The sequence below is a fragment of the Corythoichthys intestinalis genome, chromosome 21 (assembly GCF_030265065.1).
Source record: "Corythoichthys intestinalis isolate RoL2023-P3 chromosome 21, ASM3026506v1, whole genome shotgun sequence".
NCBI classification, from domain to species: domain Eukaryota; kingdom Metazoa; phylum Chordata; class Actinopteri; order Syngnathiformes; family Syngnathidae; genus Corythoichthys; species Corythoichthys intestinalis.
Window position 1 is genome coordinate 16,627,781 of NC_080415.1, and position 14,744 is coordinate 16,642,524.

Consider the following 14,744-nt stretch of genomic DNA (forward strand, 5'->3'; position numbering starts at 1 on the left):
CTGAGCTGGGACACAGTGATACCGTCGTGGGCCTCGCACATCCATCCTCAACACTCGCAGGATGACAGCCACGCCAGCGCTAGGCAACACTATACTGCTGCCAGCAAGCTGCGCCCATGCTTCCAGGAAGAGGAGGGCGCAAACATGCATAAGCACACACACATATACACACACTCACACACTACATTGTCACACAATGAGAATGACTCGCACAAGTCCTGCTGTCTGGATTTTATTTTTATTTTTTTTGTGTGGATTTTCTCAATGTTGAGTCAGCACAGTGGTTCTGCATTTGTGATCCAAACTAAAAAGGACTTGGCAACAAAAATATGGCTCCAAAATTGGTACCTTAATTTTCGGACCATAAACTGCTACTTTTTTCCTTTTTTTAAATCCTGTGGCTTATTTGTTGATTTATTTGGGTTAATAGGTAACACTTCATTTAACAGCGGCATCATAAGACTGTCATAAGACAGTCATAATTATGACATGACACTATAACGGGCATTACTGAATGCTTATGACAGATGTCATTCAGTGTCATCCGGCAAATTATGTCACCATCTCCATTTCTGTCCAGCTTGGATCTTTGACATCCATTCAAAAGTTAGATTATTTGCCGGATAACAACAAATGACATCTGTTATAAGCATTCATTAATGCTCATGACCGTGTCTGGTCATAATTATGATTGTGTAATGACAGTCTTATGAGACCACTATCAAGGGGTTACCAAATACAATAACTAGCAATTAATGAAACAACTAGAACAGTAACTGAAGAAATAATTTGCACAGAAGATGAACTTTGACTGTTATTTACATCTGTAGCACTGCAATCATACGCAGAGATTAAGGAGGGGGTCAGCATATCCCCTTGGCTGCCTAAAATGTCATTGCACTTTCCAATATATGAATTTAAAATTAAGACTTTGCCGGTAAAATGTCGTCTATAAAAGTTGCAAAGCAATAAAAGAAACAACAAAAAATGAATGAAATGAACAAAAAAATATATGTGACTAGCACCTTAGAGATGGTCATTTGTTTTACTTACCCAAAAAAAACACACCTGAGGGCAGATGAGACAAGATGGATATACATAATTTTTTCAAACCTAAGCTTTCAAAAGCGACAACAACTACTGCGCGAGAACTAAGGATTGAAGATGTGGACCATGCAACGCAAGAGAGCACCGCCAAAATGGTGAGCGGAGTTCCAGTTTGCTCTACTAGAGACGTTAATCCTAAAAAATGATGGTAAACAAAACAAAACAAAAAAAAACGCTCACTTTCAACGTATTATTATAAATGTTCCTGGCTGGAATATTCAGTCAAAACGGATGCGGCGTCTACTTCTCCACTAGGTAAGACAGAAAAATGCGCTCGCTCACACATGCATGCACACACACACAGCTGGGACGCCTGCATGTACGAGCAAGGGCTTAGCTACTATCCGAGCATATATCTTGTAAGTTAATTTTATTGGTGTCACTGCGTTGTGGGGTCATCCCGCCACAAAAGTCAAAGTCGGCCTATGATTGCAATGCATGCTCGGAGGCATGTTGGACGACAACAGTGTTGACAACAGGTGGCAGCAAAGGTTGACTGTCTCCCCCAAGGGAGCAGTGATGCTCAAATGAAGCTTTATGAAGCAATGAATCATGGTGGTTCATTTGGTCTTATTACAGTCGTATGATGCCGCTGTCAAATAAAGTCTTACCGGTTAATATCTTTTGGTGTAAATATCCCATAATACAGTGAGGACAGCTGCGGCTTATAGTCCATTGCGGCTTATCTACTGTATGAACAAATGCCACTTTCGTGTCAAATTTGAAGGGTGCAGCTTATAGTCACGTGCACCTTTTAGTGCGAAAATTATGGTAATAGAAATTCATGTGAAGGCTCCATAGAGTCTAAAAATACAGTTCTACTGTGCTAAGCTGTATTTCTCTTGATAGTAAAACAAGGTTCCAACATGTACTAAACTGGTACTAAAAACATACTAAAAATGTTGTTGTTATATGGTACTTTCGGTACTAAAATTACAATTATAATATCATTTCTTTTCATGTTAAAATTTGGTCTGTGGGCTATTGTGAGTACCAATAATCTAGTTTATAGTCTGATGAGAAATAAAATATATTTTCTAAAATGGCTCTACAGGTAGAAAAAAAATATGGTTTTAATAATGTTCAAGAGGTACTAAAGTAGGATTTTCATAATTATGGTACATGTTCCTCAGAAGCACTAAAATTTGAGCCAACACTTTTAGATCTAAAATGACTTCAAAATGGTTTTTGGTGGTAAAAACAGGGTTTTAAAGCCTGCAATCACATTTTTTTTACGGGTTCTAAACCTGTGGTTAGAGTTGTACAGGTTCAAAATATAGTTAAATTAGAGCACAGACTTCACTATAAGTTGAAGGGACACGGAGCTCGGGGCCGATCCGTAAGGGGCCTACTTTCAATAACTTAAAATTCAAATAATTTCTAAACCAAAGCTGCTAGTGACCTAAAAACAAAACCGGCACCTCCCTTACGCATATATACGTAAGTCTCCATGAGTAGCGACATCAAAAAATCAAAGTCGTTCCCAATAAAATCCCTGTGTTTTTTCATACAAGTATAACAAAACTTAAAATGGCTATAAAATTCTCAAATTTTCCGCTAGATGCACAAAAATCACCAAACGCAGAGATAATCACCAATATTTTCAGGATCATTAGCAATATTTAACATATCATATAAGTTTTTTGCCCAAAATAGCAACTTTTTTTTTTTTTTTTTAAATTTAGTGCAAGTTTTCAACAATTAATAAATCACTCAATTTTCACATCAGAAACTTAATACATGAGGAAAGCATGGACAATCGTCTTAATTTTACTCAAAAAGAAAAAAAAACAAATTTGCGTTTTTCTCTATACAATCACAAGTAATTTTGGTTGAGTTCCGCTATTGTGTAGAGATACAGTATCCAACACAATCCGCCACGAAACAAAGAGCTTTTTAAGTTGAAAATTCTTATAAATAAATGCTTAAATCGCAAAATTTCTATAGATATAAACATAAAACAGCCTAGATTCTTGTTTAAAAATTAAAAAAACGGGCAGTTATCGTTCATTTTATGTAAATATTTCAAGCAAAAGATACAGTATTGTGTAATCCAACATGGCGGCCGTCACGAATCAAAGAGCTTTTTAAGTTAAAAATTCTTGTAATACTTAAGTCGCAGATTTTCCATAGATATGAAAGTAAAACACTCTAGACTCTTGGTTAAAAGCAATATAACCGGGCAGTTATCATTCATTTTACATAAATATTTCAAGCTAAAGTTAGGCTATTTTTTTCCCATTCATTTCATTGTATTCACAGGGTTTCAAAGTGCATGCATGTGGCTATTTTATATAACAATTACCTTGAATCCTCGACCAAGTCACTCTTGAGACACTCCTACCTGCTTGTATGCAGTAAAACATTTGTCCTATTTCCACCTAAATCCAGCGTGTGTTTGAGTTTATCACAGTTAAAGCCAATTCAACTTCTGCCTGGTTCTGGCCCCCTACGGGAAGGCGTGGCGCAATGTCTGTGGGAGCTGTCTAGTCAACTGATGGTGGAGTGTATGGATAGAGTACTACAAGTCGTTTGAATGTTAAAAAGTAGTTCTACAGATGAGGAAAATATGATTCTACGAGGACAGAACTTCAACAGATTCAAAAATATGGTTGTAATATGTATGATTCTACAGGTACTAAAAGTAGACTTTGGCATGTACTCCGTCACCAGTTCTGATATAGTTCTGCGGGTTCTATTATTGGCCAAAAAAAAGCTTTCCGGGAAATGAGCAAGGACCAAAACCACCAATTGAGGAGAATGTGTGGTTGTTGTGAAGGTAAACTCGAGTTACAAAGCCCAGCCACTTTCATTCGTCTTTGCGATCGCGTGGCATGAAAACGTCCATAAATACGAATTGAAGAGAAAGTAATGAGCGCGTGCGGGCCGCGTGAGAGCAAAGTGCCGTGCGCGGTGATTGATAAGTGACGGGGTGAGAATGTGAAGGAAAGAGGCCGTCATCCGATCCGCCATCTGTGGTCGGGCCCTGTACCTCCTCCCAGATGGCTTTGAACGGCGGCGTGACACACACAAGACTGATCAGCCTCTCAGTACAGATTTTGGCAAAGGTAATGTACTCAGTGAGTGAAACCGAATCTTGATGTATCTTATTTAATAGATGCAGTGATGGACGATGGCCCTGAGAAGATCGGATCGCGCCTTTTGTCCTTTTTCTCCCGGACACGTGGGCGCGTGTGCCCTCAGCGCAGACTCGCAGGAACGTTCTCCATCAAATCCCGCAAATCTATCCCAGACGTGACTATTTCAAGCTTCCATCCAGATCTTTATTACTTCTGCTAAATTGCTGTTGCTAGGCAGTTTTACCCTAAACTCTAGTACAGTATGTCCCAACTAGTGCTGCACCGATACCATTTTTTAGCTACCTATTCCGATATAACAAATCATCAATACTGTACCAATACCATGTTTTTTGAAAAAAAAAATTATAGACTCCACCATCTACAGACTTTGCGCCACACCTTCCTGTAGGGGGCCAACCCATAGAGTGTTGAGGTGGCTTTCATTACTCACTGTGATAAACTCAAACACACGCTGTGTTCTAACACTGGATATAGGTGGAAATAGGACAAAGGTTTTTCTGCATACAAGCAGGCAGGAGTGTCTCAAGAGTGATTTGGTCGAGGATTCAAGGTAATTATTATATTTTTCGCACCATGCATGCACTTTGAAACGTGAAAAAATTAGCCTAACTTCAGCTTGAAATATTTACGTAAAATGAATGATAACTGCCCATTTTTTTTCTTTTAACCAAGAGTCTAAACTGTTTTACGTTCAAATTTACAGAAATTCCATGATTTAAGCATTATTTGCACGAATTTTCAACTTAAAAAGCTCTTTGTTTCGTGACGGCCGCCATGTTGGATTAAACAATACCGTAACTTTACCATGAAATATTTATGTAAAATGAATAATAACTGCCCAGTTTTTTTGCTTTTAACCAAAAATCTAGACTGTTTTAGGTTAATATTTACAGAAATTCCACGATTTAAGCATTTATTTGCACGACTTTTCAACTTAAAAAGCTCTTTGTTTCGTGACGGCTGCCATGTTAGACTAAACAATACCGTAACTTTGGCTTGAAATATTTACGTGAAATGAACGATACCTGCCCAGTTTTTTGCTTTTGTCCAAAAATCTAGACTGTTTTATGCTCATATTTACACAAATTCCGCGATTTCAGCATTTATTTGCACGAATTTTCAACTTAAAAAGCTCTTTGTTTCATGACGGCCGCTATGTTGGATTAAAGAATACCGTCACTTTGGCTTGAAATATTTACGTAAAATGAATAATAACTGCGAAGTTTTTTGCTTTTAACCAAAAATCTAGACTTTTATGTTAGTATTTACAGAAATTCCACGATTTAAGCACTTATTTACAAGAATTTTTCAACTTAAAAAGCTCTTTGTTTCGTGACGGCCACCATGTTGGATTAAACAATACCGTAACTTTGGCTTGAAATATTTATGTGAAATGAACGATATCTGCCCAGTTTTTTGCTTTTATCCAAAAATCTAGACTGTTTTACGTTCATATCTATAGAAATTTTGTGATTTAACCCTTTATATCCAAACGTATCACATTTGATACACCTAAAATTTCATGATTTTGAGACTAATTCAGAATTTTGACAATTCTTTGAAAAAAAAAATGATGGATGCAAGTCAACACATGCATCTGCAGGTTCCATGAGAAAAACTAACATGATTTAGCAAGGTTTATAGATAACAGAGCACTTATTACACATTCATTTTGACTTTTCTTTTTACAAATGTGAAAAAAAGGTTTCATTAGGACCTTATTTTTCAAATTTGGGATTCGCTGATAATTAAGTTAAGCATTTATTTGCAATAATTTTTTACTTAAAAAGCTTTTTTTTTTTTTGACGGCCGCCATGTTGGATTTTGTATCTCTACACAATAGCTGAATTCAACCTAAATAATAAGTTGTGAGTGTATATAGAAAAAGGCAAATTTTGCTTTTGTTGAGTAAAATTAAGATGATTCTGCATGCCTTCCACAATTGTGATAATTGAGTGATTTATTAGCTGTTGGGGGGAAAAAAATGTTACTATTTTGAGCAAACATTTACATGATATGTTAAATATTGCTCTGGATACTGAAAATATAGGTGATTATCTTTGCATTTGGGGATTTTTGTGCTTCTAGTGTAAAATTTGAAAATTTTATAGCAGTTTTAAGTTTTGTTATACTTATATAAAAAATAATCGGGATTTTATTAGGGAACAACTTTGAATTTTTTGATGTAGCTGCTCATGTAGACTCATATATGCCTAATGGAGGTGTTTGTTTTGGTTTTAGGTTGCTAGTGGCTCTGGTTTTGAAAATATTTGAATTTTAAGTTTCACTATGGATCGGCCCCGAGCCCCGTGTCCGGTCAACTGATAGTGAAGTCTGTGGGGAAAAAAAAATATACATTTTTGTTTTCTTTTAACACTAAATGACTGCATACTCACTTGAATGTAAGTTGTTGCTATTATGGGTAGGTCAAACAGCTTAACTCTTTAACTCCATTGACCTTGTAGACGTCTAATCAGCTTGAGGTGAACCCTTTCAATTCAAATGCATTGGATGTCTATCGCTGTCTTCAGCAGCCAATGAGTTCATGATTTTTAAAAAATGCTTTGAACAAAAAATGTGTCGTGAATCCAAAAATCTGTCTTCAAAACTACTCTAAATTCCCAAATGGGTCTTCATTACTTCAGCTAAATTGCTGTTGCTAGGCAATTTTATCCAAAACTCTACTTTGTCGATTGAAATGTGAGGCGATTTGTTGCCTGGCAACATCAGCTAATTGGATGTGCTGTTAGACAAAGGAAGTACACATCTATTCATTTTCTCTGCGGCCTTTCTTCATTACGCTCTTCACATTCACCATTATGCCTTTCCGAAAATGCTTTATTCAGGCTTGTGATTCGTTAAAAGAGTGTGTGTGTGTGTTTTTTTTAAACATATTAATTAGCCAGCTCGAATTCCACAAAAAAACAGCTTGTATATTGAGTCTCCATACCAGGTAGAACCTCATAGATGTCACTGTCGTCCTCCTCGTCATCGTCTTTCTGCCTTCCCGCTTCACTTTGAAAGCCCCGAGCGGCTGCCGCGGGCCAAGGCGTAGCAGGGCTGCTCGGCCCATCAATGTCGTCGTAGGTCGTCTCGTCCTCATCGTTGCTCTCAACATCCTCCTCGTCCTCGTCGTAAGGAATAGTACTGGAGCTAAGGTCTTTTATAAACACAAAAAGAGCTTGTGTTTGGATTTTAAGATCAATCTGACCCTGAATAGTTTATCACAGCTACCATTTCAAAAATGTTTCAAATATTCACCCTTAATTGATGAATTTATTGCTTAAAGGAAGAGACAACACTTTATCATGTGAATCCCAGCAGAAAAAATCTTGTTTAAAAAAAAAAAAAAAAGACTGCAGCAATGCTGACAGCACTCCCGTAATGAGTCACATGACATTTTGGAGGGAAGATGACAAGCAGTACTCAATTTGGACATTTAAGGGTGTAGTTTCAAAGGGGTGTCCCCACTTTTATTGCCAGGGGTTTAGATATTAATGGCTATATTTTTAGTTATTTTGAGGGGAAAATAAATTAACTCTATTATATAAGCTGCACAGAGACTAATTTTCATTGTGTCTAAGTGTCATTTTGTCAGTGTTGTCCCATAAAAAGGTGAATCAGGTGACTTAAACTTCTGCTCTCAGACACCCAATTTGGCCAAATTTCAAAATTGTCCGATATGCATGTGTGATACAACATTGGAAAGTTTAAAATCTCAATTTTCTGGGGGAAGAAAATTTTTGAACAGGAAGGCATTTAAAAAAAAAAAAAGGTTTTTAAACAGCAAAACCCTATCTGGAGGTGAAAGCAGAATTACAGACGCCATGACTTTAATGAGATATTATCGCGTACTTACCTTGTTTTGATCCAAAAACTCCATGTAGCATGTATCACTGACTAGTGTCAAGACGGCTGGCTTTTTGGGGGATTTTATAGATGAAACATGGTAATATAAAAAGTTTTTTTCAAATTTTCTTTGTTTGGATCGATTATTTATCGTCTAAAAAATTGGAGTAAATGCGACAGCAACGAAAAAAATACAATTAAGCGATAGTTATGGTTAGATATCCGTGACTTTTTTACAGACGCCAATGTTTTCATTGTGACGTCATTTGTTTAAAAGTTTAAAATATGCAAGTGAATGATTTTTTGAGTTGTTTTTTTTTTGTGTGTTTTTTTTTGTTTTTTATAAACTAAATATTAGACATCAATTAATGATTCTAAACTAAAAATTACAGACATTTTGAATAATAAATATAATTACTTACATTCTTTTCATGGCTAGGTTGGGAAAAAAAGCAGTTGCGCGACATCTGTAAACGGGGGTTTTCAGAGTAAAACGGACAAATTAAAAATAGCTCAGAGGCTTAGTGTGCCATGAATCTGCTATGGCAGCATATAGACATATTGTTCTATCAAATACAACAGTTGTTTTGGCTTGATATACAGCAGTTTCTTTGAAAGAGGAGTGCAAGACCAGAAACTGCTTTTTCAGCCTTGCCAAAAAAAAAGTAACAGCAAAAAAGTCAAGAACATCACAACCAAAATAGTGCATTTTATCACATTCAATTATTATTATTATTATTTTTAATAATAATTTTATTTATGTAAAAGCAAATACTGAAATTTCAGTTTCCAACAATTATTTCAACATGTTGTCAGGTTTTGACCCCTGAGCTAATGGAGAGGCGCTGTTTAACTGAACTCAAGATTCTTGTGCGGGAATATTCACTGATATTTTCACAATTTGCTTGGCGCCAATAAATAATGAGCCGCGGGCCATAGTTCTGAATGCTCTATTGATGTATAAAACATAAAATCTATCGGTGCTATAAAAAAATTACAAAAAAACATGGTTCTAGAGTTTTAGAAAAATATGGTTCTATAAGGAGAAACATTTGGGCTTATCTGATATTCTATTCTTAAGAGAAAAACGTGCTGGGGATGTAGCTCAGGAGGCCCATTCATCATCAGGCTGCTTTCTGTCGTCAAAATAGGAAGTAAGACAAACTGCCGAGTGTCCGTTACTTCCCGCAAGTGGCCCTGCCCGGCCTGGCCAGAGCCCGTTTTAGCGTGAATGGGGAGGGCTCGGCGGGCCCCGGCTCGCATCAGATGGACGAGCTGCCTCATTGCGGGCGACGGGGGCCGCTGCAACATGAGGTATCAGGTCCGAGCAGAAATCAATGTCACGGGAGAATAACCAGAACAGCTACAAATCAATTTCCTGTAAGATGGAATTCAGTAGGAGGGGAACATGGGGGGTTCTACATAATGTAAAAGAGTGACATGCAAGTTATGTGCTTTTGTTTGAGTCTTGAGTTAAGATTACAGATTGTGCGTGTGTTTGTGTGCGCGGTATGACTGAACAAGATGGTCTTAACTCATTGGTCGCCAGTGACGGTGATAAACGACCAATCCATTTGGACTGGAAAGGCAAGCGGCGAAATGGATTGGACATCATTTGCCGTCAATGGCAGCCAATTTTAAGCAGATTGGTTTTACATGTTGTTTTTTTGTGCACGCTTACCTCGTAGCACAAAACTGATGTGGTTCACCCACTCACGGGCTTCCTGTGGACTGCCAGCCGTGAACTATAGGGGGGGGTAAAATCACACTGTTGCATTCACTCAGATACAGCAAGTAGTCAATACAGGTAGTCCCCGGGTTACGAATGAGTTCCGTTCTAATGCTGATGACGAAACCCGAATTTCCGCGTCAGTCGGAATTAACCCTTTAAGTGCCCCTAAATACCCCCTAAGTCACTAAATAACTATCCAAAAACATGCATTATACGTCATATAATTGAAATAAAGTAAAAAATAGGATACTGTGAGGTACGTTGTGTTAAATGCCGTTATATTCAATAACTACTCAGGCTTTAGTCCCTTTGCCAAGAGAAAAGGGCGCTGTAGATGAGTGATATCAGGGCCAATCAGGTCGCCAGCGTTGCCTCTTTCAATGCAAGCCCAGCGTCCGAACTCAAAGAGCCGGATCGGGTCTCGTGAGACGAGTTGGCGCTGGGAGAGGAGGACAACCTGACATGAAGAACGGCAACAGGAACTCGGTACTGTTTATGCAACAAAAAAATACGACTGGTGACAAAATTGTGGATGAAACTCCGGCGTCGTTAAGTCGAAATCACGCGAGTGGGTTACGTCGTAACCTGGGGACTACCTGTGTGTTGAGCATGACGTGAGTCACATCATTCTTTACGTTTGATAGTTTTCACGTACTACCAACCTGAAAAGTCCTGCGTCCAGGTGCAAACAGCTCAAAGCAGGCGTTCCTTTTGGAGTCTTTCCTCAGGTTGGTGACAAGCTGAACACTGTAGTCATTGATGTAAAACGAGCCTCTCTGCTGTTTATCTGCAGTGGGAGACAGGCCCAATGAGAGACGGTGAGCGGTTCAGCTCCAATGCGGTTTTTATTGTTTGTTTACCAACCAACCTTTGTCGCTGCCGAAATAGAAGAAAACAGAATTGTTGAGAACGCACCATCTCTTCTGCCACTCTGAGCCAAAAAAGCTGGAATCTGGAAAGAGAGGTGTACATGTTATAAGGTTTACTGCAATAGGTAGGAGTCTAGGTAAAGTCAAAGATCTTCAACACATATTTCTAAGTAGGATTTGAAGGAATTCCGCCCCCGGCCAAGCTGCGGAAGCAGTGCCAGTCGAACGAAATAGTGTTCCGCTGGCAACGCTCCCACAAGTCGGCCGGAAGGGCCAAGATTCCACGCGTTCACTCCCATGTTAACCCTTTGTACTGACTCCATGTTCCAAAAGTTTGAAGAAGGCTCACCGAAAACATGTTGACAATTTATTCGTCGACAATGGTCAAAAACAAGGCAAAAACAGACGACGGAGAGACCCTACTGGATCCAGGGTCGGCAAAACATGGCTATATAGAAATGTTCCCAAGCAGCAACCGTGTTATCTAAATGTTCAGTTCTTTTTGAAAGCTGCGGTGGAGTGGGCCAGGGTGAAGGCGTGGCTGGGTGTTCTTTTGGGATCATCCCTTTTTGGCAGGTCAGGTTCGTGCGTCATCCTTGGATGTGATAGCCACGGCGACCGATGCTGGTCTTGACGTCCAAGGCACTCGCGCTATCAACTTGTTATCCTGGTTGGGCGAGGGTGCTCTCCAATGCTACTTGTTTTAGGACAGAGCGCCCTGCTCTTTGTCCTGGAGTGCCCGGGAGAACTGATTGCAAGAGTTAGTGTGTCAGTCTTGCTCATGACGCGTTGGGCTTCTGTGATAAGATGGCGTTGTGTATCTTTTATGCCCTCTATTCTGTTTCTTTTCATTAAACTATGGTGTAAGTGCTATTCATTTTATATTAGGTGTGTTAGAGTAATACAAACAGTCCTACAGTAAATATGAGAAATGATACTATTCCCTGACTGAATATATTACGTGTGTTAGCGTAATGCAAACAGTTAAATGGTGTGTGCGAGAAAGGTAGCTATTTCCTTCAGATTACATAGAATAGCTGCAGAATTTGAGCCAAATGCAGTTTTATAATGCCATCATTTTGTCTTTTTTTGTGCTCTGTTGCCTCTCAAAATCTCCTGTTTTTTCCTTTTCTTTTTTAAACACAAATTACTGTGCACTAATTGAACTCACTGGCTAGCATTGACGGCGCTAGACGTCCAATCTATTTTGACTGGGAGGGGCAAATAAACTTTCGCGTGTGTGCTCGTTCGTTCGCCTGTGCCAGTCAAAATGGATTGGACACAGGCCCAGATTGGCTGATCGGTAGGATCGGGACGAATCCCAGTGGGCCGGTCTGTGTTTTACACATTTATACTACTATAAGTTTTTGTTTGGTATTTATCATGACAATGAGTATTACCTACACACTTTTACTGCTGTCCCTGTTGGCCATCTTTAAAAAAAAAAAAAAAAAAAACATTTTTTTTTCCAGACGCATCCAGAATTGTGCAAGCGACATATAAAACATGAAGCTCCGCCCACTAATCGGAGTCGGTTTTGAGTCTAGCTACTAGCTCGATGCTCAGATCATGGATAAAAAGAGCAAGGGTGGAGCTGAAAAAATTAGAATTAAAAAGAGAAAAGCACTCATAAAAGAAGCTTTAAAATGTGCAAAATTAGCAATTTTTTTTTTAATGCAAGGAGCTCGCGGCCTCAAACGACAGAGGGTTACAACAAAAGTGGTAAGAATGCAACTTGCACCGTGTGATACCACAACAACACGTAACTGTGGAAACTTTGGCTTGCAGCACCTCACAATGGAGATGCAGCAGCAAACACCAACCGTCATGACTATGAGCACACCACAGGTGCAGAGCAGGCAGGTCGGATTGCCATGTTCAGTGAGTGAATATTAGAATTAATATCGTATAACGTGACGTCTTAAAGTGCCACAAAATTGACTTGAACTGATCAGAATGCTTAAATGCAGAATGTCCGAAAGTATTTTACGTCTACTCATAGACATCATCTTTATTGACGGGTCAGCTCTGCCATGCACTGCGCAACTCCTTCAAGCAGGGGTGCCAACGTTAAGAGGAGCTATTCACAAACACACGCACGCAGCGAACTAATGGTGGATTTCAGTTCAAAAAGTACGAAAGCTGTACCGCATACAAACAGGAAGGATTGTCTCAGGAGTGATTTGTTCAAGGATTCAACATAATTGTTATATTTTTCGTACCATGCAGGCCTTTTGAAACGTTGTGAAAAAAATGGAGAAATTAGCCGCTAAGGTATTGGCATCGTAGTTCGCAATATTTACGAAAAATAAATGCTACCTGCACGTTTTTTTGCTTGAGAATAGAGACTGTTTTACATCAATATCTACAAAGAATTCAGGGATTTAAGCATTTAATCACAAGGATTTTCAAGGGAAAAAGCTCTTTGTCTGTGATATGGCGGCCGCTAATTTGCTTACTGACTAGCGTCATAGTTCGCAATATTTACGTAAAATAATTGCTAACTTCACGATTTTTTTTATTTGCTTTTAACCAATAATCGAGACTGTTTTACGTACATATCTATGAAGAATTCATGGACTTGAGCTTTTATTTACAAGAATTTTCAACGAAAAAAGCTCTGTCTCTGGTTCCACTTGGTCAGCTTTGACGGCCTCGCTAACAATGCAGCCCCCCTATTTATCGGCCCTGCACCCCGTGTGCCGTCAATTACATTATGAAGTCTATGATCTACTGTATCTGTGTGTTTAGGGGGAAAAGCTACAGCATATGAATGAAATTTGTTAATCACCTCTTGTATGGAAATTCACCTATACTTATAGCTTGTAGGTCAAGTGAAGTGTGGCGTCTACATGGTATTTGTATACCGGTGTGTATTGTGCAGTTGTGTTGAATGCATGCATGTTTCTTTGTTACAGTTTCACAAACTTAAACAAATGACTTCATCTAAAAACAAGAAAATGTACTTAGTATTTTTGTATTTTTTAAGAGCTAAAAAGTAACAAAATAATCCAGAAATACAAAGGCATTACCAAACAAAAATTGACATGTTTTATCCTCTGCAACACTCCCAGACAAAGAGGAAGAGGAAGTACTTTAACAAGTTTGAAACTTTTATTCTTTTTTTTTTTTCGGTATTGGATTGGGACTCTTTATCGGCAGATACTCAAAATGACGTGACTTGGACTCAGGTGCAAAAAAATGCGTTTGGGACATCCCTGTTTTAAATAATATAAAGTGGGCAGGTCTGAGGCATGAAATTCCCGGGCTGAAAATGAGTCCCATTCGGGCCCTGATTGGACATCTAGCAACGTCAATGTCACTGAAACATGAGCATTCGCAGTCAGGTTTAAACGAATTGGACATTAATCGCAATAAATGTCATGCTTTTTTTTTTTTTTAAATAATGCTATAACGAGTGTATACTTCAAATTTCTTAGTCATTTTAATGTCATTAATTTAGTTTTTTAACATTGTATTCATTCAGTTATAAATGTATTTATAATTACAAAAAACATAAAAAATACAATAATTATTATGAAAATACTGTATATACAGTTGTGGTCAAAAGTTTACATACACTTGTGAAGAACATAATGTCATGGCTCTCTTGAGTTTCCAGTTATTTCTACAACTTTGATTTTTCTCTGATAGAGTGATTGGAACAGATACTTCTTTGTCACAAAAAACATTCATGAAGTTTGGTTCTTTTATGACTTTATAATGGGTGAACAGAAAAAAGTGATCAAATCTTCTGGGTCAAAAATATACATACAGCAGCGCTAATATTTGGTAACATGTCCCTTGGCCATTTTCACTTCAATTACGCGCTTTTGGTAGCCATCCACAAGCTTCTGGCAAGCTTCTGGTTGAATCTTTGACCACTCCTCTTGACAGAATTGGTGCCGTTCAGTTAAATTTGATGGCTTTCTGACATGGACTTGTTTCTTCAGTATTGTCCACAAGTTCTCAATGGGGTTTAAGTCAGGACTTTGGGAAGGCCATTCGAAAACCTTAATTCTAGCCTGATTTAGCCATTCCATTACCACTTTTGATGTGTGTTTGGGGTCATTGTCCTGTTGGAAC

General features: G+C 38.4%; 1 protein-coding gene across 1 annotated transcript in view; it reads right to left on the reverse strand.

The window, feature by feature from the left end:
• The window catches only part of skap1 (src kinase associated phosphoprotein 1), a 122,787-nt gene that overhangs the window by 58,724 nt on the left and 49,319 nt on the right, over positions 1-14,744 (reverse strand). The window contains exons 6-9 of the mRNA XM_057825206.1: positions 10,658-10,741; positions 10,452-10,576; positions 9,739-9,802; positions 7,159-7,368 (exon numbers count right to left, since the gene is read on the reverse strand). Of these exons, the coding sequence (XP_057681189.1) occupies positions 7,159-7,368; positions 9,739-9,802; positions 10,452-10,576; positions 10,658-10,741 (483 nt within the window). The remainder of the gene's footprint in view (positions 1-7,158; positions 7,369-9,738; positions 9,803-10,451; positions 10,577-10,657; positions 10,742-14,744) is intronic.